Below are 27,733 nucleotides of genomic sequence, written 5' to 3'. Positions count from 1 at the left end.
AATATATCGACACCCCCTTTGCTTGGGGGGGGGGGGGGGGTGGCTTGTGATGAAATAGTCTGGGAAACGCGGACTTAATCACTGGAAATAATCTGCGTTATTTAACAATTCGATTGGCTACTTAGTCTAACGCGTAATGCATTCTAAAGCATGCAAAATCCGATATAAACTACCAATAACATTCTGCTAGAGTGTTTGCTAATACGTCATAATTGCATGTAAGTACGGTGCATTGTTACTCGCTGTAGCTAGTTTACCTTCATTGAAATTATTTGCACATAAACGTAGTCTATATTTATCTCGCCAGAACTCTTAACAGTCAAAGCACTGTAGGTGGAGCGAGGTACTGAGGCCAAATAGATTCAGTTTCATTAGACTGAATCAAGCGCAACTGTGAAACAAGCTTGAACTGGAAATGAATAAAATGTGTACGTAGGGGAAGGAAGAGATATTGAGCCATATAAATTCTACGACTAACTGGCAGTGTTTATGTTATTTTGTATGTAAGCTTGCTATGTAACTGGCTCAAAATTGTCTGGCTTCCAGTTCATTATTAATTGCATGCTCGACCTCATCTGTCTCCACTGTGGGATTCATCTTTCTATTGTATGACAGCAGAGTATTTATCTACCGGACAAGCTCATACCTTTTAGGTTGCATTGGTTGCTGGGTTCTTAAGCTACTTCTTCCTGGGGAACAAATAACTTTTCAGAAATTGGGCATTGGGACCAAACATTTTCTATGTGCTATTTATAAACAGACAAATTGTACATGTGTATGAAACGTAGATTGCTAATTGCTAAAATATGCATTTATATTTATGTATTACTCAGCCAGAACATTGTGGACGTACTGCAAATGCTGACACGAAGTTAAGTCTATTTCTGATGCATCTGAATAATATTGTTTTTTTCATTGATGAAAGGGCCAATTGAGACACTATGGCAGGTCAAATGTGGCCACCAATCCACCAGATGTATACCCTGTTGCGTACCTAAAAAATCTTTTTGGAGAACGCAGAGGGAAAATTAGACATTTAACCTGTTAAATTGACTTGGAAGTCAACCCAGCATACACATGGCCAGTTTGCAATCCCAGAGTTTGCCTGTGATTATAAGGGGTCTGGTTAAAAAAATTAATGCATTTTGATTTTTTAAACTTCTATTAAAGCATTGCTAAAATAATAATAATAATAACAACAACGACAACAACAACATAACATGGTTTATTACAAAGTGATTGGCATTGTTTTGTGAGAGCATGCAACTCTGTGATTGGCTGAAACTCCCTGGAGCAGTGATTGAAATTATATATCTGTTAACCAGGTTCCAGTTCCATTAACAGATAAATAGCTTCCACTGTGATAGTCTCCTCTGGATCTGGGAGACATTGCACACGTGAGAATTCGCAGTGCAGGCCCAGCCAAGGTGACCCCCACGATAACGCACCATGTGACAACACCGAGCTATCATCAGCTTGTCTGCGGTGTGAATCGTGGCCACGATTATTACCTTTTGACTACAGCGTGATGGACAGGTAGGAGAATTCTGCAATCCATCATGCTGTCGTGTCAAAAAGGCAAGTATTTCACCCTCTTCAGTGCACATTCAGAAGCCAACATTTATATCTTGAATTGTAAAAATAGTGATACCATCAGTAGACTCCTCTTCAATTTCAAATGATTGATGAAATGCGTGCAGGCTGCTGCTGGAATGTGCTGTTTGCCATAGAGTGCCGAGCCCTCGGCAGTCCTTCTGTGCTTATGCATAATAGCAATTATTTGATGAACTGATTAAATATTTCACATCTTATTAAAGTATAGAGTGGAGCTATGTCAAGAAACATGGTGCATTAGAATATTAACCTTGCAAAGCAAAAGTTTTTTAATGTTTAAGCTAATAAATATGTCTTTTGGGCTCCTCGGGTTTAAGGAGGTCTCCTGCACCCAAATTTTCCATTACTCTCCTACAAGTATAATATTTCCCATTTTGTGTGGTATGTTTTCCATGTGTTGTACACATGTGACACATTGCATTGACGATATCAGTGGTTGCAACAGCCCTTCATGTGACCTGGTGAAAGTTCATTCCTTGGCCATATGATTGACTGATTAACGACTGATCCTGCTGACTGAAGCCCTTCCTCACTCCTCGTTGTTTCCCTTGATTCACATAACAACCGACACTACTTGGTCCTAATAAAGACACACCATTCAGAAAATATGCAGTGACAGTCAACAGGAAGTGCGGGATGTAATGTCGTCTGGCCTAGCTGTCATAAAAACTAATGGGGCCTCGCTCCACACTGAAAGCTGTCTGAGAATCGATGGCAGCTCATCCCAGTGAGCCCATAAGCGGCTCTGTCTGTACTCTGTGGTCTTCTGTGTTTGAGGCATATTAACCAATGTTAATGGGCACATTTCATGGGTCCTCATCATCCAGGATGAAATTAAGATGGACAGGGTTGAGTGATATTAAACCATCCCTCTGAATGTGTCATATTACTTTTATTCAGCAACTTAACCTTTTTATCTACAAGACTCTTCTCTATTTTGCTCGAATGTCTTTCAAGATTCTTTATTCTGTGCCTGTGTTGCTCACCTCAGTTCAAACCACAAATGTGTGATGGGCTTCAAGTCTGGAGACTGAGATGGTTGTTGCAATGCAGTAAATATTCTTGGTGTATTTTAAGGTACGCTTGTGTTTTTTTCTTGCTGAATGACCCATTTGCAGCCATGTTTGAGATTTCTGGTCAAAATGTCTTGCCACTTACTGGAGTTCATGATTCATTTGGCGTTATCAAGAGCCCCAGGACCAGTAGATGAAACAACCCCATAAAATCATAGATCTACCACCAGACCAGCTGCTGGTTAAACTCTATGCAGTAGTTTAGGGCTACAACCATTCCTGGGCCACACAGTTCATTTTTCCCATTTTTATTGTATAGCGTTGTTATTTATGTGCCAATATCATTACTGCCTCACAGCAAACATCGACTGAACTTGCTGTAAACATTTTGTAAATGTAAAAAGGCAGTTGGGTTTTCTTTGTGAACCGAACTCTTGTCCACAGTATGTTACTGGCCAAAAGGCTGGGACTTAATAATCCGCTATACGGTTGACCAAGGGCATCAAGTCTGATCCTGAAGGGCTTATAAAATGCATATAATAATAAGCCTGCAATATGCTTATTTTCATTCAGCTCCTTATTTATTAATTAAAGCAATTGATTGCATAGATGCACTTACCTCACCTGGTTCCTTGGGTCTAAATTGGTTGCTGGTTTTACAGTGAGACCTGAAACCAGAACTTCCTGTGGTCTCCAGCTCCAGTGCTGGCCACCCATGTGATAGATGACAGTTGTCCTTTCACAAAATCAGACTAATTTCCTCACAGAAAGTTCATGAGTGGCGTGACTGAAAATAGTGTATTTCTTAATGATCTGTATAACTGAGGCATTGCAGGATGAAATCTTGGTCAGATTGGTACCTGAAATGAACTGGGATTCAACTGCGGCAAGACACAACTGGTTATGTCCTGCTGTGGGTAGGAAGGCTTTGGCAGCTAGCGTTCCTCAATAATTTGTTGATCTCTTTCACAGGACTGTTTAGCTGCGACTGATCATACTAAGGTAAATTTACAACATTTTAACTTGTATCCAACAAACTTTATTTAACTTTTATTTTTAACTTAGTTGATTTATTTACTTGCATATCACACCTTTAGCCTATACTAGGACCAAAGAATTGTTATATAAAAACACTCAACTATCTCAACTCAGGGGTCTCTCTCTGAAAAGGTGTACTGATTAGAACAGGCAACTCTGTGTGGTAGACTGAGTGAACTTGGACCTCACATTTATAAGTTCCCTTCATAAAAACAATAGTTAATAGGGGGTCTATGGCTGCAAACAGAATAAAGGCATTGAAAAGAAAACAAGCAAACATTTACATGCTAGTATATTCAGCGGTGAAATGTTAATGAATTCTCAGTTCAGGCACTCTGACACCCTGGCAACCACCACGTTTTTCTCTCATAGAACCCTTGAGGCAGATATTGCTGAAAGCATCACAGGCTGTAACTCAGGTTTTAGGAGAGGTGCACTGGGCTGGCAAAATGGAGAACCATTCAGAATGCATCAGCAGAAGAGGTGATGACAGCTAAGAAATGACTGGTGTCGGATGATTGTATTGTCTGCAGTGTGGGACAAGTCCTGCCAAAGTGCGATGCAGATCGTGTAAGGCAGTGAAATTCCCTCTCGCTTTTACTTTTGCTGTGCTGTTACTGACTGCATCGCTGAGCAGGCCCAGTTGACCTCCATTTTGGATCAACATGTCAAGAGGAGAAGATGTAAGTTACCAATAAAGAGGGTTCATTATTGGGGCACAGATGGCAGGAGCTTCAGTCACAATGACTGCTCAACTGGCTAGTGTTTCAATAATAACAGTGACTAAAGTGACATCTGTATTTAGATTTATGGAAAAGACATCAGTGAATAGACTTGGAAATTGTGGTCAAAAGTGTACATTCGATGACCGTGATGCTTGTGAATTAGAGCAATATGTAAGGGAAAACAGAAGAGCAACTCTTTCTCAGGTGTCTGAGAATGTAAATGCAGGACGAGATCAGACTGTGTCTGCAAGAATAATCTGTCGACAACTACATAGAGAGGGATATTATAGTAGGGTTGCAGTGCATGAACCTTTCATTACAAAGACAAATTCACATTTGAGAGATCAGTCAAACCAAAGGCACTGGTCCACAGAGACGTGAAAAAAAGTGATACAGTCAGATGAGTCATCCTTCACCATGTTCTCGACAAGTGTGCGAGTGCACGTGTGGTGTACATTAAGAGAACAGTACAGCCCTGAATGCTTGACCCCTACACCCCCTGTGTCCACTCACTGTAGGGGTCAAGCATTCAGGCCTGTTGTCTTTGTGTAAACCACACATGCGCTCACCCGCTTGTCGAGAACATGGCTTATGGAGGCCAAACACATTACTAAGACACTTTTTGTTGGTTTTTCCTTTAATTTGTCACCCGTCTATGTAAGCTGTGTAAATCACAGTGGATAAAAGCATCCATGGAACAAACAGAAATAAGTATCAAGTTTCAGTACAGATATCAGGAAAACTAGTGCTTTCCGGCCATTTGCCAAACAATCGTCAGTGTACTGGTCATCACTCATTTTTTTTTAATTTTAGTTTTTTTTACTGTGCTTATTTACAGTGATTTATTTATTATCAAGGTCAGATTACTTATACAGTATCGCAGACATTGCTATATCTCAGCTGCATACATCTTTCATAAAACCGCAGTATCTTTGTGGATTTTAATATTCGAAAAGTACATGAGGCACAGTGAGTTTTAATATTCTAAATCATAAAAAAATGGGTTGTTGGTTTTCCTTCCATATTTGCGTTCAATCTATTTTTTTTATTTATCTTAGGTTACTTAATTGTCCTTTTCTGCTATTTTAAAAGACTTTGAGAAATGATGTGGGCAATTTTACCATGCATATTTGAAAAAGCAAGATGATATTACCCAAACAATAATTCTAAACAGTAAAATGTGTTTGCAGTTAAATATATACTTCATATTATTTTATGCAGCTGTCCATTTTGAATAACATCTTAGCATCAGCCAGTCCCCAGAAGCTCTGAAAATGAGACATTTATCAATCGAAACAGACACTGGCTGTAGTGGTACGTGTAGAAATGCATTTAGTAGCATCGTTCCTCATTCTACATCAAAAAGAACTGATAGGGAGAACTTAAGATCCTTGATTCACATCAATTGCTGTAATTAGAAAATAAAGATTCATTGTGAGGACACTGCAAATGAGAATGATAAGAATAATTCCGGTGAAATCCTACATCCTTCAAATTGAGTTAATGGAAGCGACTTAAAACAGGAACTTTAACATAGTGGATCTCTAAATTCCTAAATGCCAATTTGATGACTAAATGTACCAAAAAGGAAGTTGAGCATCACTGAGCACATCATCATTCATTGATTACAGTTCTTTCAAAATAATTCACTTTTATTTGGCTGAAGTGCTGCTGCTGCAAATCTATTCAGAATAGGAACAGAACATATGAAAGCAACACTACCTATGAGGTTGATATTTGAACTGTCAGTCACAAAAAAAATAGAACTCAATTTCATAATGTCATTGTTTTGGTTATGTGATGAATTGGAAATAGAGCTGTGATATCTCCTAAAATGCCTCAGGCCTACCTCCTTTTTTTGCCTAATAGGGCATAATACTCACGCATTCTGCGTCAGGCTATTCATCACAGGAGTTATAATAATTCAATCAGATGTTATAATTCTAGCCGGGTTAGCTAATGGTATGGAAAACATTGCAAGCTATTAAATGTCACGGGGGTTGGTGGCATTTGTGGAACTTTTATCTCCGATCCGCAAAAAGTCCAAGCCGGATGTCGTCGAGCTGCCACCACCAATGTGGCTGTCATTCGTGCGATAAACTAACCTATGATACCCAGTCTGCTTTCACTGAACAATTGAAATGATGACATTCTGATATGGATCTTGCAGTCAGCTCATTGTCCCTACTCTCCTGAGAGAGAAGGGTAAATGTGCTAGGGGAAAATACTGAGAAATTAACACACTCTGAAAGATCAGAGGTTCATTACAGGGACATCATATTAGACAGAGAGACTGTCTAATAGGCTGTCACCATGAACAATTCCTCAGCATACAAGATAGGCTACAATGAGACAGGCAAAACTTATTTTCTGTCTTTGGACATCAAATCAAGGTGCACAAAACTACAAAGTGAATTGCATGCATTTTTTCATGTTAGGTAGGGTGCCGTGAAAAGGATTTTCATGCAGGCATGGTTAAGAAATAATGTTTACAAATTTCTCATAATTACCACATTTCCATAGCACCTTACTGAAGCTGAATAACTTAAAGTGCGTGAGGATGGACCACACCCTCATTTCTTCCAAATGTAAGTCAATACAAATATATAATGGAATCACTAACAATTCAAGCACATTGAGTCCGCTAACCTCTCTTACCACCATCTTTCATCTTTCACAACTCCAGATTTCTTTCACCTCTATATTGTTACTAACCTTTGTTGCTTTATTTCTTTTCAAAAAATAGTGTCAAAATGAACTCTCCCTTGCTCTGGTCCATCCCTTGTGAACAGATTAACTGTAAATAAATGTTACTGGCCAAAAGTTAAATAAACTGGATTTGCAGAGTTATCAAAGAGTTGGTGAAATTGATGTCTGTAGAGCACAAAGTTTGAATTGTGGAAATTACAAAGGCATTCAAAGAGCTTTCTTTATTGGGTATCAAATCACAGTATGTGCCCTTGGTATTTGGAATCCTGGACCTAGAAGGAAAAAATATATAAGAGCATGAAGGTCCATTACAAAGGAGCAACATTCCTAAAGCATCACATAAACAGCAATGGGAAAGTGTAGGGAATGACTCACGCAAGCAGGCTTCTATGGTACACTTTGTGAGGCCATGAATGTGAATCAATCACATGCCAAGATTTTTGTTTGTTTTCCAGGAAAACTTTCCATTTTTCTCCTAGATCGGCGGAATTTATCCAGGCTTGTAATTCTGTGTGGAGCTAGAAGAAGCCACAAAACGAGAACGAGAATGGATGATTACTATAATGGATCTTTCAAATCGTATTTGAACAAAACTACATTTTACCACTTCTCTGTGGGCTGTAATTCACAATTGACTTTTGTGCATTCTGTTTCAAAGTAAAATATGTATACTCAGCATTACCCATAAAATTTGAAATGGGCTCGTAATAGCCTAGGCACAAATGTGCCCATGTGACTGCAGCCTTAAATCTGGCATGGCCAAATTTCAGCCAAGGTGGTCGTTGATTTAGAGTTCAAAATCTCTGCAGCCAAAAGAGCTGAATATTTCTGGGAGAGCTCAGGATTCATGCATAGTCTCAGTGCTCGTCCTGCCCACACATATTTTATTTATGACAAGGTTTCTGGGTGTCGTTATTTAAGGAAAGAGCTTACTCACAGATTCTGGGAAGCATTCCTTCCTTTAGTAGTTGGGTCTAATTGGCCAAATATGTTTTAGTGGGATGAAGTATTGCACTTTAACAGAATATATCATGCCATTTTCTGACCCATTCCAAATAATCAAACAGTGAGATAAAGGAGATCTGGCATATTGTACTATTGTAGATGCTGTCTTTCTGACAATATAGAAACTGGGGAAAATATGGGCAATATAAAATACTCAGCATCACACTGCTAGGGGGATTATGCTATCACATTAATGCACAAAGATGTTTAGAAAGGAGATACAGTTACAGTTACATTACATTACATAGAGTGCACATACTTAAATACAAATACAGTGGCAAGAAAAGAATGAAATACACCTGAAGTGAAACTTTTCACTTTAACTTTACAGTTTCCCAATTCCAAGTCATGTGTTGAGTAGAGAGAGCATGAGACAACTGCCTATAAAAGGGGAAAAATATGAACAAAGAAATCTTAATGGATTAAAATTAAATTAAAGATTAAAATCTTTAATAATTGTAATTTCCAGGTACATACACAGTGCCAGTCTGTGAGTATGTTTAATTTGAAAATTGGCAGTCATTAACAATTTTCTCTTTTTTATATTTGACATAAACTTACTTTTAGGAAATAAATGGCATGAAACTGGTCAAATTGTCATTACTTTTTGTCTTTTTGTTGTTTTATTTTTAAAGTCAATTTACATATGAGCAGGAATGCAGACCAAAAGAAAGACTGTAAACTGTGAGTCACTTCTGGTAAATTCTTTGGCAAGCTCCACAGTCTTCCATAAATTATAAGGCCCTGGCCCACTCATGAGCAAGTACATACCAAAATACAAATACACACTTTACATAACTCTTTGAGATCAGAACCCTCTGCACAAAACTCGAGTCTCATTCATCTTTTCCTTCACTTTCAAGGCTCAGCATATTGGCATCCTCTGTAGAGCTGTAACAATAACACACCAGTTCTATTTTCCCCAAAACCCTCAGCACACCAATTAAAACTAACCAGAGTTTGAGCAACTCCCCAGTAACTCAGCCTGACACCATCCTCACAAGAAAAACATGCATAAAATTACTCAACACAGTCAGAGGCTGGAATGTTAAAAGTCCTGGGTGATTGTGTGTGTGTGTGAAGCAATATTCTGCAGTGGGAAGTAAATTTGCAAGAGGGGCAAAAATTGCTTCCTAAAATGACTCTGCACTTCATTTTGAGAAATGATTCCATGCTCAAAAAAATGAGCCCGTTTGCTTTTCACAACTTGGAAGGTCATTCATCTTCAGGCTAGGAATGTGGATAGGAGTCTGAGAAAGTATATGAAAAAGCCAGCATGCTGTAAAATCACACATATTGCTGTAGAATGTTGTTGAGCAAACCACAGCTCTTTTTAACAAATGTTTTCATACTTCTTGTTAGACCGTTGATTAGATTGTAACTCTGACAATGAATTATGTTAACACATAATCATTTCTTCTAAGATGCCAAAAATATAACATGCAAAGTGGGAATGGTAATAGTATTATACATAATCAACAGCAGTTTGATTTCATCATTAACTGAGACATAAAGCATATCTATTTGAGCAAATGCAAGCACTTGGTCATTTACAGCTTCTAAACAGCAGTTCATACACAAATACTAATGGATATTAAAATAATATAATTAAAGGTCCAGGAGACTGGACTGAAATTGTGGTTATATTCCCCAAAACTAAGAATTGGTTGTCTTCTTAATATTTCTTTCAAGAGCATCCTTTACATATCACAAGTAGATAGAATTTCACCAGTCTTAGAGTTTAGTGCCATACACTGTACCCAGCTAATCCTGCCTACTAATAATATACTATATTATTATCTTATTATATTATGATATTATACTATAATATAAACCTGGTGTTTAGGCAAGGGGGAAGGCAAGCCAATCTCAGAAATAGTCAGAAAGGAAAAAACTAATAATGAAAGAAAACATGAATTGCATTAATAAAGAGCATGCATGTGAAAGATGTGATTAATCTTTCCTCATAGGCAATATTGTTATACAGTTACCAAAGAGGTTGCCGGGAAGAGGATTGTACTCAATTTAAATGTTAGACAGGCTATTTGACCTCCCATTTAAACAACATAATGGCACTAAAAAAGTGGTTGTGGTGTAAATAGTATTAGTATATTGAAATATAGTAGCATATTGAAAATCAAACCTCTTTCCTTTACAGTACACCTGAAGAATATTTTTTGGGTAAGTTTACTTTTCCTTCACACCGTAATGTAAAAACTATTTTTTCTCTTCAATATAGAAATGCCTCTTGTGCCTCTCAAGTAACCGCTAGGCCACCAGCACCTGCACAGCTGAAGTGTGTGTTTTCACACACGCAAGCAAACACGCACTCACCGTGCACTCCACTGACGCACTGTCCAGCAAGCCATAGCACAGACCCCACGGTACTACAGGAGAGCGAGCAGTGATTGGAGGAGAGGCATGTCCCTCAATTGTGATATCCTGTGAGAGCATTCCACATTTTTGGGAATAATCAATGTTAGTAGCACAGATATTCTAAAATATCGAGATATTCCACTCCATGGATATCAGATTCCACCTCCAGGGGGCGACTATGAGCACTAAAACTGGTTTAAACAGCAGAATTAACGGTGTCAATGGCATATGGTTTTGGTTATGGTTTTCCATAAAACCAGCTCTGCAATAGATTTTTTTGATCGTGAGTTTAAGAAAATTTGCAGATGCTTTTATGCAGATACGGTTGTTTATGTATTTAGATTCACAAAATCTTGAATAATTTATGTAAATATCAATGATTTTTTCTCTCTCTATGGGCTTTGGTAGTAGTAACCCATGAAACATTGGCTGACTTATTCCAGGAGGCCATACTGCTGTGGACTCACCTGTATTTCTCTCTCTGGTATAAAATTATAACCTGCCATGTGGCGTCCCCACCCGGCTGTAACCTCAGCTGACTGATAGGCATCAGTTTAATAACATGTGTACCACAGGTTTTGAGCCTTGGTCCTCATTGGCTGTACTGCAAAATACAAGACTAGCTTGTCATGCTAATGACCAAAGGTCCCCATCCAATCTTTTTGAAGCTCCAGGGGATGACTTTGTCCATGGAGATATTCACATGCTAAGTGATGTCTCTGAACTAGAATATGTGTAAAGATTTACTTTCATTGTCGGGGTCCTCCCTGCCTCTTTACTATCAAAAACATGGACCTTTTTTATTTGCTCTCAGTAATATCATTCCCTTTCATAAAATAGTTTTACAGAACAGGTTAAAACCACGTCACAATTTTGTCTGATTATGACAGACTAATAATAAAAATAACATGACCAATCTACAGCAGTAGCCTATTTACACAGATGATATTATACAGGAATTGGTGACTCCTGTCATCTGTGCAGTTTTAAGAATAATAAAACCAGTAATTGGTTATGTTCTCAAATATCCCAGATTGTGGTTGCTTCGTGAAAAACATTAAATTATGTATTGCGTTCTATGTCACAAAACATAAATGCAAATCATATTTTTAAACCATCATATGAATTTTCCGCCGCTCACATTCATCTCTATGAGGATGGTTTAACAAGTCCGAAACGCACCTAGCGTTTGTGGAAAATACCGTCTTGTGACTATTCCTGTTAAGAACTGACGTACTCCAACCTTTCCTCATTAATATGAGCCTAGTTGGTGTCGTGTAGGTGTGTCCAAAATATAACGACATCTTGTAGTAGTACATGTTACGTTTTTCTCTATTATAATCGATTCCGACTCGGCAAAACGAGTGTGGAAACCATACAGTTCAGTGGTGAAAACAGACCCGCTTTTTTCGGCCCTCCATTTATAGTCAGGCATTTTGTAGGGCCTCCCTTTCAATGCTGCCATCTGAAAAATATTTTCCCCTTTGGACTGAAGTTTAGCCAGCAGTTTCAAAGTTTTTTTTACGTGGAACTGTGCTAGACTTTTTAGACCGTTGCAGCATATGTATGCATGTATCCCTTGGTGGGTCAATATTAGGTTAAATTATGTTTATGAGCTTTTGCTACAATGTGTCCGTAGTGATAGGGTCCTTACAAAGACCAGCAGTGTACAGTAGCCAACCCAGACAGGAAGGACTGGTGAGAGGGCGATGTGGAAGTTAGCTAACGTTACCTCGGTTCATTAAAGCTGCTGTGAAAGGTGAAGTTTGCTGTGTAGCTACCTGTCGACACTTTTTTTGTTTTGAGCTATAATCTTTAAGGAATTGGTGAAACGCGACCAAACAGGTTATATAGCTATGATGTGCTAATATAGAAGACAAGTAGCTATTTAGCTAAACAGCTAGCTAGCCAGCTAGCGAATTCGTTAATGCAGGAAACTGACCAAAAAGGCCGAGCCTCTGAGGAAATATATCGTACATAGCCAGCTAACACTATATGTAACCGATAAGTAGTGTCAAACGAGGACAAAGCGCGTACGAACGTCTTAAAAGCTAATGTTAAATGGTGTGTAAAGTCACTTTTCATGTTGGCTTCTAGTTAACTGTTACCGAACTTAAAAGCTAGCTAGGTGCTAATTGTTTAGGTAGCTGGCTAACATTATCAAATTAGCAAGCTAGGTAACGTTGTACCTGATTTTAAATGGCACCAAGCTAGCTAGCTGTTAGAAAGAGTGCATCTTGACGAGCTCCGAGACAGAGCTAACTTAGCGTTACACAAAACAATAAAACAACTGCGAGAGCCGTGTTAGCCACACGTTGTACATGTCGTTAGTGTAATATACTAAGTTACTTGTTATCTTACAGCGCACTGGAAAAGGGTTGAAATGTAGATACTTTTCGCTAGCCATTTAGTACGAGATAGGCGCTATCTAGCTGATGTCAAAAGCTTTCTTCCGTCATTGTTTTTGCTCTAACAAAATGACAGTGAAATAAAAAAAATTCAGTGTAAAGCAAGTGGTTAGCTATGTAGCTAATTTTACTAACTTGACTTAATAACACTAGAAATATGGTGTGGCTGGCAAGTTTCCCCAGGATTGGAAAAAAATGAGCTGTAGCTAGCTAACTTGGCTAGCTAGCTAACTATGAAAACACTCGTCCACGCAGAGTTGCCAAGGTGAATAAACAAGGATCCAAATGGTAAATATAACGTTGCTTTCATTGTTCACATAACGTTAGCTAACCAATGTATGCTTTCTACGCCTATAAGAAAAACACGAGAAGTTACACCACTACCCGTGTGTTTTTAAATAATTTATTTAGGCTGTTTTTTTTATGCTAATTACGCCAGTTCTGAGCAACTTGCGTTTTAGCCTGTGGTGTTTACCTTATCAGTGTGTCAGCAAATCTTTCCATACATGCACCTAGGTTATTAGCAAATACGTTATATATTAACTATATAATATATAGTTTTATGCAATGTAAGTGCAGTAGAATGCAGCATTTGCTAGTGAACATCGTAGCCTATAGACAGCATGCAGTTTTCTCAAATAATAATAATAGTAATTTTTGTGGTACTTACTGTAGTACATCAGGACCACACCGTTAACCTCGTTCAACTGGTGCATAACGTGAGTACGACTGTATGAGGTCCTAATTCATTGGTCATTTTGATTCTAGTGATAAAACAATGGTACTGGTGTGAGCAACTCACTGACCTATCCAAACTGAGTGAAGGACTCTGTTATAAATGAACAGTAACGAATATGAAAATATAAATTTGTTTCAATGCCTTTCTTTTGTCTCAACAATTAATTTATGTAGGTTCTTACTGTGTACGTGCTTAAATGCTTTGTGGGCTCCTCTTCAGGAAACAAAACTATTTCGCTATGGCCTTGGGGTTTTTGGGCAAACCAAGAAACCAACCTGTGTTCATCTTTAATCTTTAAAAAAATTAGACAGTCTTTTATTTTTAGACGGATTTCAGTGATTTGTTTTGGTTTTTTTTTCAAGCTTTTTGCAAAAAGCAAAGGAAATCCTGTATTATTAGTGAGCTTGACACTAGAATGTTCATTACAGAAATTAAAATTCTTAAATTTCATATTGGGAAAATGAGGTCATTGTGTCACTTTCTTTATTGGATCATTGTTTATGCATTGTATATTTTTACATTCTGGGAGACTGAAAAAGTCAGTTGTGGATTGGTGGAAGGTACAATGCATAAAACAAATGCAAAAACTTAAGAACTAGAACGACAGTTTATCACTATGACAAGCTTTTATAACTGCATTACACTAAGAAATAATTGACAGCCATGGCCAGAGTTGACCTTGTTTAACCCAAGTTACCTTTTTCTTTTTTTGAAAATGCATTTTATTCCATTTTGTCTTTATTTCTGGATTTGGAAAGAACAGGTGCAATTTTAAGCCTACCCTTTTGATGCAGATCAATATTTTCAATACATCTAAAGGTGCTTACACAGTGCCAAGACATTCACAGATGGATCTTGATATTTTGGATATCTTGCCAGTGTAGTGGAGCTGTCCTCAGTTGTTGAAGGCATTTTATGGAGAAACTGTGAGGAAGACTTATTAAAAGATGAAAAGAATGTTGGTCCAGCATAGTGGGTTTTGTTTTGCTGACCAGTGTAAGGAAACCCTCCAGACACAAATCTTTCATCAAATTTGCTTTGCTTTTCCTCCCCAGGTTTTTCTAAATTCTCAAAAATGGGTGATATGAAGACCCCAGATTTTGACGATCTTTTGGCCGCCTTCGACATCCCGGATGCCACCGGTTTGGACGCGAAAGAGGGGGGCCACGATGAGGCAGAGGGTCACCTGAAGTCCGGCGGGATGTGCATGGACGACGGCCTCCCCGGACACCACTCCGTGCCGGCCCTGGACGTCCCTGCCGTCAGCGTGATCGTGAAGAACACAAGCCGCCAGGAGTCCTTCGAGGCCGGTGTGGAGAAGGAGGCCGTCCGCCAGGTGCAACTGCTGCCCAACGGGTTCCGCTGCGGCGGGGCGGCGGCCTTGGACTACCACCACCTGGGCCACGGGAGCTACGGCAAGCTGGAGCCGTCGTTCCTGAACGGGGACAGCTCGAGGGGCCCTCCGGAAAATGCGTCTGTCCACAGGCCTGACAGAATGCTGTCCTTCTCCCAGTTCAGCCCCATCTCCAGCCCAGAAACGGAGGACGCTCAGGGGAATGGGGTCGAAGGTCATCAGAAACAAGAGGAGAGGCCGTACTTCCCAGCCGCCGCCAGCCTGTTTGAGCCCATGGATCCCTCGGAGCTGGACAGTCAGAGGAAGCTGCTGGCGTACAGCATGTTTGATAACTGCCACAAAAGAGAAGTTGTGAACGAGCAGGTGAACAGCCTCGAGAGACTGGTGGTGTCCAACAGACCGGAGCAGACCAGGACTGAGGAACGTTCAGAGGGCCTCAACAGAGATCATACCAAAAGTCCAGGGTTTCTAAGCAGTCAGGCTCTCTCCCTGGAGGACCTTCACGGCACAAGCATTGAAGAGACAAGCAGCTTTCCCTTGTCGGAGACTGGTGTAGGGGTGTCCCACCAGGCCGTCAGGACGCCGGCCTCCAAACTGTCCTCTTGCCTGGCAGCGCTTGCAGCCCTGAACGCCCAAAAGGACGCCGAGTCTTCAAAGGAAAAAAAAGCGAAGCCCAGAGAGCCACCGGTGTCTGTGAAGGAAGTCCCCAAGGCTGGCCCCGTGGTGCCCAAGTCCCCTAAGAGCCCGAGGAGTCCGCTGGAGGTGGTGAAGCGCTTCATGAAGCAGCCGGACAGCCCCATGAGCGCCTGCAGCGACAGCAGCGGCAAGGCTTCCCCTTCGGTCGCTACGGGCTCTCCCCCGGCCATACCGCGAGTCCGAATCAAGACCATAAAGACGTCGTCCGGACAGATCAAGCGCACCGTGACCAGCGTGCTGCCCGACTCCGAGCTGGAGGACCTCCTGTCTCCTGCCGATTCGACCGCGTCGCAGTACACTGCGTCTGCTGAGGAGATGTCGCCCAGTCCGCTGCCGAGGCCCCCTTCGCGTAATCTCGTCGCCGACCTCGTTTGCGAAAACGGAAAGAGCAAACCCTCCTCCCAAACGATGCCTGCGGTGACGATGATGCCGTCCGCTTGCCTCCCGTCAAAAGTCCCCAGCGTCAGAGCTGAGGGAGGCTTCAAGAAGAGGGCAAGAGCCCAGTCTTCCCCCACTTTGCAGAATGCCAGTAGTGCCCTGCTGAGGGCAGTTAACGTAGTGCAGCAGCAGCAGCAGCAGCAGCAGCAGTACAGGCAGCAGAAGGCTGTATCCGTCCAGTTGGGGAGTGCCCCCAACACAAACTTCCTCCCCAAAGCCGTTCACCTGGCAAACCTAAACCTGGTTCCCCACAGCGTAGCAGCCTCGGTTGCAGCGAGATCCACCACCCAGCGACCCAACCAGCCCCAGCTTTCCAACCCCACAGTGTGCAGCACGGTCCCTTTGGTGCATCAAGTCAAAAATGCCACGCCTTTGCCATACACGGCCCTCCCCAGCCAAGCCGTAGACACCTTGAACAGGCTATTGAACGCCACCAACCCGGTGCCAACGTACGTGCCCAATTTAAACCCGCCACCGGAGAGCGGCATCGGCCTGCCCGCATGCGGGTACCGCTGCCTGGAGTGCAGCGACTCGTTTGGGCTGGAGAAGAGCCTGGCCCAGCACTACAGCAGGAGGAGCGTGCACATCGAGGTGGCCTGCATGCACTGCTCCAAGACGCTGGTGTTCCTCAACAAGTGCAGCCTGCTGGCGCACGCCCGGGAGCACAAGAGCCAGGGCGTGGTCATGCAGTGCACCCAGCTGTTCATGAAGCCCATCCCTGCCGACCAGATGTTCGCCCCCCCTCCCGGCGGCTCTGCCGCGCCCACGGCCGCCGTCTCCCGGGTCTCCGCCTCCGGCTCCGGCTCCGCCTCTCCGGCCCCGGCAAGTTCAGCCAAGATCAAGCCGGTTATGCCTTTGTGTCCGGATAAAATCATCCGCCAGGGGCTCAGGTGTCTGGAGTGCAACAAGCAGCTGGCTGATTCCAGGTCGCTGGTGGGTCACTACCAGAGAGCTTCCGAGGAGACCGAAGGACTGGTACGTAAAACGAAGAAGCAGTATCTGAAAGTTAAAATTGACAAACGTTGCATGTTTCAAACTCAAGGAAGTGGTTTCATAGCAGAGAAATTAGCTTTCTTTTTTAAGAAGTCACACTTGTTGGCATCTGTGCTTGACTGTTCTCTTCTTTGCATGAGCAGTGAATGAACAATTTATGTTTCCCAGCAAGAAGGCTTTGTCCCTCTATTCTAAGCCTTGAGAGAATGTTCAAGTGGTTTTTCTGAACCCTGTAAATCAATATCTTTAAAGATTTTCTTTAATATAAATTTGTGGAAGGGTGAACACGCTCTTTTTCAAGCCACGTCTGCCTCCGGTTCCCAGAATATGCTGGATCTGATATAAATTCAGGTTCCACATTGCATGGCACAACTAGCTATTTGCGCAATGTAGACCGTGTTACAGCTAAGGGAAATCTGTGTGTATGTGTTCTTGCCATCAAGAACTTTTTGTGAGCAGTATGTAGGCTAGCAGGTGATTTGCATTATCTTTAACCTGGAGCAGAGGTTTGCATGAGCATTTGGTTGCATCTAGGTGATTAAAAAATGGAGCAAGGATTTCAAATTGTGGGTGCTTTTGGATATGAAAACAGCAGTTTTCAAAGACAAATTAGGCTATATTATAGATAATTGCTGCTGTTAATGTAAGGAACAACATTACGTTTAGACATAATCTGCTAGATGTTCTCATCCAGAGTGACTTACTTGAGTTTTTTTTACATACCGGCCTTCCATACGGCTGGATAGTTACTCAAGGATAAGTGCCTTGCTGACACCTCAGGTACATGTCCAGTTCTATAATTATGCAACCCTGCTACCCCTGCTAGTATAATTTAACTACTGCCAACCTGCTAAATGCTTTCATTTTTGCAGAAAGCAAATCCTTGCCTTCAGAAATCAGTTTTATAATGGGAGACCAATTGCAGTTAACAGTAGGGCTGGGCGATATGGCCTAAAATGTATAGCACCATATATTTCGAATTTTGGACAGTAACATTATATATCACAATATGTTTTTTCTTCTTATCTCATTGTTTCCCCTATAATTGTACAGGCCTGGCGGGCCGCCAGACCAACGAGAACCCCCGCCAGGCCAAAAAAAAAAAAATATATATATATATATTTTTTTTTTTTAATGCCAAAAACAACGCCAAATAGCCATTCATTCATTCAGAAATCAATAATAATTTGCGTTTGGGAGCTTCTGTTCATCGCTGTTTAAATCCGCCGCGGGTATTTCCAAAGCTGTAGCCTATCCCTCGCTCTACCGGCTAGCGATAGAGCAACTGGTCGCGCCTGTTTTTTCTTTTCCAATTCGGTAACACGAATCAACATTTCAATTTCATTCTTCCAGCTTTCGTAAGACTTCTTTCCGTCGAACGCAGGTGGCACTCTATAGGTTGTGTTGGTCGACATCCTCTGCTACCATTTGTTAACACAATAATGGCGACTTTATAGTTTTACTCACTTTACTTGTTAACACAAAACAAGAGCTCATTTACACTCGTCATAGCAACTCCAGTTCAATGCACATGCGCAGATGCATTTAACAGGGAGAGGTGTACTGGGAATAGAATAAAGTGACCGTAAATCTGAACTTAACACCTAATAAGCTCCGTTCTTAACTCTCAGTAATGTCTTTGTGTGTCTGGATTTTTTTTGCAACAGTACTTATATATTTATGTATTGTTATTTTATTAATTGTTTATTGGGTAAATTCAGTGTCTTTTTATGCGGTCATATGAGTAAGTCGGCTACGTAGGTCTATATATGCCATCCCGCGCGCCTCGTCTGTTTAGGGTTTTTTTGGTGAGTACCGCCAGGCCTGAAAGAAATTCTAGGGGAAACACTGTATCTCCACAGCTCATTGTCTTATCGGTGGAATATTCGTAGAATGCGGCCTATTTTTTCCCTGCATTTTTCTCCTTTCTGTGTAAAAGTGGAATCCTGCAATAGCACGATCACTGAAGATGGCTGTAGGTTATTTATAAGAAAACGTTGGTACAAATATTGATGATAAAACTGTGTTTTTTGTTCTTGATAAGCAAGTGTCAGTACAGAAATGATCAAGTTTTAGCATAGTTTCCAGGATGGTTATAAAAACGTTCTCTTTGAGCCAGATAAGATTTGTATAGTAGCCCTGGGCCAGCGGGTGCTTCTTATTGTTGAACCCCGTTTCGACAAGGGAAATCTATTCTCTACCGATATAGGTGAAATGGCTAAATTCATATTGTGTCACATATTTCTATTGCTATACCGTTTATACCACCCACTTAAAGTTAGCAGACAATCTTGCATTAGCTTTTCTTATCAGTAATGGTCTTTTGAACTGCTCATAGTAGGCTCGTAGTCTTTCTCCACCCTGCTGGTGCTCCAGAGCGATGGTCCTTTTCCGTCTCCTCTTTTCCCCAGACATGCAAGCTGTGCCCAATGCTGCTGCCCAACAAGTGCAGCTTCCGGGCCCACCAGCGCCTCCACGCTCACAAGTCCCCGTACTGCTGCCCGGAGTGCGGGGCGGTCAGCCGCTCCGTGGACATCCAGAAGCACGTCAGGGAGAACTGCCTCCACTACGCGCGCAAGATCGGGCACAAGTAAGCCCCGCGGCCATTTTGGCTCGATTTAGCCGCGCACGTCTTCTGGCGTGGCGCAGTTAAAGCGCTAACCCTCTCCGGTCGGTTTGTTTTTCCGGCTAGGTGTCTTCACTGCGAGATGTTCTACATGTCCGCCAACGTCCACAAGAGGCACGTGGAGGAGAAGCACTGCGAGGTCTTCTACAAGTGCTCGCTCTGTCCGGTCGCCTTCAAGTCCGCAGACGGCTGTCTGATGCACATTAAAAATAAGCACAACGCCAGCGATCTGTCCCCGCAGTGAGTTCCTCTTGTCCTTTTCTGCTCTCTTCACCATTGCACGCAGATGTGTTCCATTTTGTCACTGGCATTTTGTATCAGATTTGGTGTCCTTCAACTTTGAACTTCGGCCAAAACTGAAATTCAATATGAAATTCCGACACGGTTCAGTTCTGCCATCTGTACCCTATGAGCCCAGTGGACGTAAGCCAGCCTAAATCTAAACCCTGTTAACAAAAAGCAGGGAGTGTTTTGTCCTTGTGTATGATCATTTGGAAATTAATGTTGTGGAACTTGATGTTCATGTGTAGTTTATGTATGGTGATTGCGAAACCTGTATTTGCTGTACGCGTGATGAGTATCGGTATTTGAGATTTCATTTTGCACGCACTGAAAGTATTTGCTTGTATACTTGTATCATTTAACTTGCTGTTTGATGTTGCAGGCTAATCTACAAGTGTGCCTGCGAAACGGTTTTTAAGAAGAAGCAGCTGCTCTTCCAGCACTTCCATCAGAACGCTAAGAAGCACTGCGTGTTCAAGTGCCCCGAGTGCACCGTGGTCTTCACCCAGAAGCAGCCCCTGATGCAGCACTTCAAGGTCCGCTGACACGTTACGCGCTAATCCTCTCGCGCCTAAATGACGCGCTGATCCTCTCGCGCCTAAATGACGCGCTGATCCTCTCGCGCCTAAATGACGCGCTGATCCTCTCGCGCCTAAATGACGCGCTGATCCTCTCGCGCCTAAATGACGCGCTGATCCTCTCGCGCCTAAATGATGCGCTTTGCGTCGGAATGCGCCCCAGGGATTCTGTCATTGCGTTTGATACCCTTCCCGCCGCTGTGCCGTGACTCCGCCCCTTTCTCTCCCGAAAGGCCATGCACGGAGGCGCGTCGAGGGCGGCCGCGGACGGCCAGAGCGCGAAGCGGACGGAGGAGGCTCCACCGCCGCGCCCGGACCCCGTCAACGCCCCGCCGCGCCAGCCGAGCGCCAACGGCTCCAGGCCGGCGACGGCGGCCGGCCAGAGAGACGGCCCGGCCGCGCTCCGGCCCAACAGCAAGCTGAACCTGAGGAACGCCGGCTGGACCTGCGGGGAGTGCCTGCACTGGCTGCCCGACCGAGACACCTACGTGTCCCACATGAAGACCAGCCACGGGAAGGTAAGGGCCGGCTATTCTGAATCTGTGAGTGTGCGCGTGAGCCTGTGTGTGCGTGCGTACGTGTGTGTGGGTGTTCGTGGACCTCAAGTGTGAGTGTGTGTATGCAGGTATTATTCTTGTCTTGGTATTTTAAGTTACTGAATTTAAATAAGACAAAAGGGCTTCTTTTAGCTAGATTGGTGGTTTGCCTACCGGTTTTCACAATCTGCAGCCATCCACTTGTCTTATATATCAAATATTGCAACAGTTGTTATTCACTTAAGACTTGTTTCTCATTTTTTTTTAAAGACGTTGACATGTGGCCGGTGAGTCATAATTTAGGGGAAGGTCCAGAATTGCAGAATGAATAGTCACTGCTAAAAGCACTTTTTATAGCTTTTAAATGTTCCACATTTTCATCAGTGAGATACTTTAGTCAGACTAATGTCCACTTAAATGTATCACTTTACCAAATGCATTTATAAGTTCGGATAGCAGTACCTAATGCAGTTTGGGATCTCAGTCTGTAAACATTTACCTCTCTTTGATAGGGTAAAATGGTTATTTCCACTGAAGCATTGTGTTAATAGCTTGGCTATGAGCATTACATGCTATTGTTCACAGGCTGGCAGTCCCACGCCATCCTGTCCTTTATATTGATGCAAACGTGGAGTTTTTCTTCTGCTCTCCCGGTTCTGGAACGCTGCGGGTTTCTCTTGCTCTTTTTGGCAGTTGTGGCCGGCCTCCAAAGCGCCGTTCTTTTGTTACTCAGTTGGCAAGGCCCAGCCGTCATTGTTGGCTAACGGCAAAAAGAAGCCATCTTTCTCCAATGCGTTTTTCTCTTGGTCTCTCTGCAGTCTGTGAAGAGATACCCGTGCCAGCAGTGCGACAGGTCTTTCAACTCCTCCACCAGTCTGAGGCGCCACCTCCGCAACGACCACATGGGCAAGAAGAAGGTCTACACCTGCTGGTGAGTCTGCCTCTGTGGCACAGCGGAGTTTAGGCTGCATCCGGACAGCGTCAGTCTTCCAGAGCTCCAGACTTCAGACCCGCTTATAACTGCTTATAACAACATGTGCAGTGGTGCTGCAAGTTTGATTAGAATTTCGAACAGCTGCAGCCATTTAATGATGTAGAAGAAGCCAGCAGAAAGTGGACTGAATCCTCAGCGTAGTGTTAAAGTGCAGTGCTGTCTCGGTGCATATACTGCTGCTGGTGTCAAGAGAGACCTCCTCATGGTACACTTCTCAAGGGTATCACAGTATAGGTTATGGAAAGGTTTTTTCTCCTTCAGAATATATCTACTGGAAGAGATGTTGTTAATGAATTTCCTGATATAGGCAGTACGTGAGTGTCTGTACGTGCATGCATGCATGTGTGTGTGCATGAAGACATCCTCCTGTGGTTAAAAATCATTGGCAGTGCATTCTGTTATTTTATCATTACTGTGGGCAACCTGAACTACGCGTTTTGTATGATCTCTCTGATGTCACTCCGTTACTCCTGCAGGTACTGCACAGATGAGAAGATGACCTTCACCAAGCATTTCATGCTGAAGAACCACATCAGCCTGATGCACGGTATTAAGAACCCAGACTTCAGCCAGATGACCAACGCGGCTCCACAGGGGCCCGGCCAGGGCCCAGGAGAGGTAACGGCACTTCTCAATGTCCCTTACTCAGGTCCTGCACCAAATATGGCGTATACAGTCCTTTATTATTTCAATATATTTACATATTCATGTACATTTTCTGTTCAATGAATGCTTAATTGTGAAAGTTAGGATGCTGACTACACATTGCTAAAATATTCTTTACAGAGAAGACGTTTTTTTGAGCTCCCAAAATGACAAAAAAGTTCAACAAAAAAGCGCAAAACAAAAATACAGTTTAGATCTTGTTCAGACCTTCATCAGTGCTGAGGGGCACAGACACAAGCACTTAAATAGAGGAGTGGTTCAAATGGGTCTAACACCAGTGAACCTAAGTTGAAGTGTGCGGTTAGCATTGTAATATTTGTAGCATCGTTATTCGGGAATAAAGCTTTTCGGGGCATATTTTGAATTCACTTTTTTGGCTGAGTACGACAACACTTCTCTAAACACATTTAATTTGACAGGGAGGGCATACAGTTTTAGTCATAAATAGATATTGGGGCATTTATTCTGGGAGTCTAATATTCATGTGTTGTCAAGAGTATGAGATCAAATTTTTCAGTGTTTTGATTTATTTGCACTCATCATATAAAAATGACAATATAGAATAGATACACTTACTTAAAACAATACAAGGAGGACTACTGTAAAAAGTGAGATGTTAAAATGAGGAACAAATTGTAAAGTATTGAGTGCAGGATTACCCATTAAGCCAGCAATAGTTGTTGAAGGATGGCTAAATTTACAGAAAAACAAAGAAAACTGGTAAAGTCTGAGTATAAAATTCAGAACGTGGTCGAGATGATTTGGGAATGCCTGCGTTTCCCACAGGGGCCAGGCGCTAAGAGGAAAGGGGAAGACGCGGCGGGGGAGGGGGCGGGTGGCGCCGCCCCGGAGGCCGCCCCGGCGAAGCGCCCGAAGCCGCAGTTCCGCTGCGCCAAGTGCGGCTTCGCCACCGAGGACGACGCCGACTTCCAGCAGCACATACCTCAGCACCGGGGGGACGACCGCACCCCGCAGTGCTCCCGCTGCGGCCTGTGCTTCGCCTCGCGGCTGGCCCTCAGCCGACACCTCTTCATCGTGCACAAGGTGAAGCAGCCCGAGGAGGAGGTAGAGGAGGAGGAGGAGGAGGAGGAGGAAGAGGAAGAGGAGGATGCCATTGAGCAAGAGCAGGACGATGAGGGAGAGGGGGCCAGGTCACCCCGCGCGGGTGAGACAATGGACTCGGCGCCCCCTGCAGGACAGGCCGCCCCCTGCACGGCGGAGTGGGGAGGGAGGGGCGGCGACGCTGGCGGCGAGGCGCCCGTTAGCGAGCCGAGCCCCGGCTCCCGCGCGCGGCCCGAGGAGCGTCTGTCCTGAGGGCCCATCCCGGGCGACGAAGTGAACACGGACACGACCATACAGCTGCTATCCCCAAAACGAGCCCCAGACAGCACAGTCCTAGCATCCAAGCAGCTTGAAAAATGTGGTACTTCAAGTCGGTTGCCTTACAGTTTGCGTGTATTTTACGTTCCTGAACGTACACTATAATGCCTCGTACAAAATTCATTATTGAGTAACGACTCAGACGTTATGACACAGACTAGGTGCGGGAGTCCAGAGTTTATTCATTTGAACTGATAGCATCTTGTCTGCTTTTTTGTCTTTGTTTCTGTTTGATGAAAGTTGAAATTCTGAAATTTCCTTTACCTTTTGAAGCCTGTTTTCTTCCCACATAGTATTATGTATGTTTGTTAGCTGTGAAATCGTACACGGACAGTACCGCACTGCTGTGCTTTACAGATTCGTCTGACTAAGGCGTAGGGAGGCTTTGAAGCAGTGGTACATGCAAAATGCTTCCAGTCCGTTTGAGTGCATTGGCTCGGACTGCAAGGGCACCTCGGCACGTTTTCGCAAATGTTGTCAGTAATTTACTTACCGTCCTTCGGTATACACCTCTGATTGGATTATATGAACGAGTCAAAGTAATAGATTATGCATTGAACCCAAGGGAAAGCGAGTAGTTGGACAAGTCGAGCGCACAGCAGGCTACTGACCACGTTCCAAAACATCCTGGCATGCTACCTAGAGTGCGCAGGAGCGTGGAAATCTGTGGCTGAAGAACAGTTACGAAACTCAAGCCTGCAGTCATGCATCAGAGTCTACTGATGTGGTTTCATGTATTTGGGAGGACTTGTCCTTCCCAGAAATCCTCACATTCAGGTGAAGGCAGCAGCAATGGGGGGGGGGTCAAAATGTTAGTGACTTGCAAGTTTTCTTTCATTTACATGCATGCCGATTAATTTTGATGGCCTCTTCTGATCCATTGGGAATTGTCTAAATACCGCAAATATACATAAGGGGTGTTCCCAGTCAAACCAGCCGCGATAAAGGCATGCATGGTACACACTTAGATGCTTGCCAGCATAGACTCCCCACTACATTTGGCAGTGCATAGTGCCAGGTACTCGTATTGCGTAGCGTGCAGTACGTGTTTTGGAGCACAGCCATTGGCTTTTACAAGGCTTAATCATTAGCAAGCAATTTGTTCGACTCATAATGACGTCATAGGTGCCCTTTAAAGAAAAAGGCCAGTTCCACACTGAAAAAATGGTTGCATTCTGTCAGTATTGAGTCTTTGCTGATATCTTGCATTCCCAAATTGGAAACAATTTTGGTTGCATCCAGCCATCGGCATTTTTACATCCATTCCATACCAAAAAAGAAGTTTGGTACACATTTTAAGTGTGCCATTCTCACAACCAAAGTAGCACTTTCCATGCAAGGTAATTGTATATGCATCGTAGAGGAGAATGTTTTCTGTAATAAATGTATTTATTTTCTCACATGACATTAGCCCTGCAATCTTTATAATGCCATAATTGCTGACATATCAACAGTTGGGGAGCAAAAAAATAATCCACATTTACCCCAAGCATTTGGCATTGCTCGTCAAGTTAGCATATTTTGGTTTAATAGGAAGCTTCATGAGTTATTTTGCTTTGGAAATTGTTCGCTGGAGTGTGGTGTTGGAGAAGGAATGGGAGATGTGTATATATATGTGTGTGTGTGTAGAACATCTGGTACTTTTGAGTACAGCTCAATCGTTTCATGTTGAGAGAATAGTCCACATACAGTGATTGAGCGCAAGACATGATCTGGAATGTGACATCACTGTTGTAGGCAGTTTATTAAATTGAAATGGTAAATTGCTGTTTGAATGGCGTTTGCATGCAGGGGGAATATGTGATAATTTAACATATTAACACGCTTCTGTGACTGCAACCTCAACAGCTGATTCTACCTCTATAGCGTTCAGAGGTGAGTTGAGTAGGATACATCTTGGGAAGCAAGTGACCGTTTTTTGTATGGCTGCATTTTTAAAGTAGTGCTTCACGGAAAATATCTCCCATATTACTCAATTTTATAAATTACTTTGGAGATTGCTATTTATGGTCATATTGACTTTTTCCATGTGAATCTTCTATTATTTAAGTGCTGTTTAACTTTGTGCATTTTCTTTTCACATGTTAATAGCATTAAGTGTATTTTTTTCCCTTTCTTCCTTTCCATAAAACCGTCTTTAACTGTTTACTGGAGAGTAATTTAAAATATTTATCTTGATGAACAGAGATTATTATACCCCTTTGAATTTCTGCAATTTTGATACAGCTTATCCAGAGGAGCTTTGTACTTTTTGATAAATGTGTACATTAGTATAAAGGACCTTGTACATGCTAGCTTGTGTACATAGCAAATGCAATTGATGTGTCTATACCAGGGTCCCCTCCCCACAAGCCATCGCATATCTATTTAACTTGCATTGGACTTTGTGCCTTGCTCTTATGTTTACTTCATATTATGGTAAATAAAATCCATTATGTAATTAACCTGTGGTGAATGTTGATGCTATGCTTGTCCCATGTCTTTGGTTATGCACACAGGTGAAAGTGTCTCTCTCAAACTCAAATGCACTGTAGTACCTCTTTTTTTGACAAGCTGTAGCTACAAAGCAGTTGTCTGAACAGGTGCTATTGAGCGAATATTGACTAACTTCAAAAAAATGTTACACTTTGTGACATTTCATTGATTAGTCCACAGTTGTATACATGCTATAACCCTGTTTTTCAACCAGGTAGTTGCCCAATATGTTTAGCCACATTTAGAACTGGCGCTTACCTAGGTCCATTATTTTGTCAACATGCTCTTAATGATCGCCTGGTTTGAGCCAATGAAAATGCTTTGTCCTACACAGTGAGCCATGTGTTTGGCTTAAATCAGTTGACCATTAATGAAGCAGTTGATGCTTGCCACTATTAAACTCACCATGACTTATTTTATTCAACAACTTGTTTGATGTGATGGAGCCAACAACCGCATCTAAATAAAGACATTCTGCATTTCATAATTTCTTAAAAAAAAATAACTTACTCTTTTATCATTTAAGTCTTATCTGATACCTTTCATCTTAAATGCCTTTTTGAAAGGCAAGCATTATTTAGTCCTCAGTTGTGTTTTGTCACTCAACTTGTTTTTGAACCTCATCTTAAATTCATTTTAATTTGGTTTAAACGCTTTTAATAGGAGCTATTATTATATTTTCTGTTTTTTTTTTAATTTAGGATGTTCCAGCTGTTAAATGTCAATTTATCAATGTTCAGAACTCAAAAGTACAAAAGGGTGCGATGTTTCTTGTAATTTTATATGTTAAAATGTGATGTTTTTTTTGCAAAGTCAGATGTCCCTTAAGTTAAACCTGCACCTGATGGGTAGAGTGGTCCAGATGCTTTATGTTTGAGCTGGTTAAAGGCCTCAGAAATGTAAAATACTTGCATTTAGTGTGTTTCTGAATCCAAGTCTTATGACAGTAAAGGTAAGAATGTACAATTTTTCAAATTGACTCATAGGATGGTGGCAAATTGTTTTCAGTATTGACCATTAAGTGTATTTTGATCAGATCAGTGTGGGGAAGATAATCAGAAGGGGGGATTGCCCGCATCCAACTTCCG

General features: G+C 42.4%; 1 protein-coding gene and 1 long non-coding RNA gene across 4 annotated transcripts; one reads left to right on the top strand and one right to left on the bottom strand.

Moving 5' to 3' along the window:
• Positions 1–7,311: 7,311 nt before the first annotated feature.
• LOC118215150 lies at positions 7,312–13,614 on the bottom strand. Its single transcript, XR_004762782.1, has 3 exons — positions 13,559–13,614; positions 7,475–7,617; positions 7,312–7,371 (listed from the first exon to the last, which is right to left on the bottom strand). It is a non-coding gene; the product is annotated as an uncharacterized LOC118215150 (long non-coding RNA).
• Positions 12,095–26,614, top strand: znf592 (zinc finger protein 592). 3 transcript variants are annotated; one of them, XM_035395595.1, is made up of 10 exons: positions 12,095–13,176; positions 13,564–13,607; positions 14,683–17,090; positions 19,520–19,698; positions 19,801–19,974; positions 20,399–20,552; positions 20,828–21,112; positions 21,949–22,061; positions 22,601–22,742; positions 23,577–26,614. In XM_035395595.1, exons 3-10 carry the CDS (start codon positions 14,703–14,705, stop codon positions 24,102–24,104), a joined length of 3,963 nt encoding a protein of 1,320 aa, XP_035251486.1. In that variant the 5' UTR covers positions 12,095–13,176; positions 13,564–13,607; positions 14,683–14,702; the 3' UTR covers positions 24,105–26,614. The 3 variants fall into 3 exon arrangements, with proteins under 3 accessions (XP_035251486.1, XP_035251487.1, XP_035251485.1); XM_035395596.1 differs by lacking the exon at positions 13,564–13,607 and having other exon boundaries at positions 12,095–12,239; XM_035395594.1 differs by lacking the exon at positions 13,564–13,607 and having other exon boundaries at positions 12,097–13,176.
• The last annotated feature ends 1,119 nt before the right edge of the window (positions 26,615–27,733 follow it).

This window comes from Anguilla anguilla, chromosome 16 (assembly GCF_013347855.1).
Source record: "Anguilla anguilla isolate fAngAng1 chromosome 16, fAngAng1.pri, whole genome shotgun sequence".
Classification (NCBI taxonomy): domain Eukaryota; kingdom Metazoa; phylum Chordata; class Actinopteri; order Anguilliformes; family Anguillidae; genus Anguilla; species Anguilla anguilla.
Note: the sequence above shows the minus strand (reverse complement) of the source record. Positions and strands in the feature narration are given on the sequence as shown.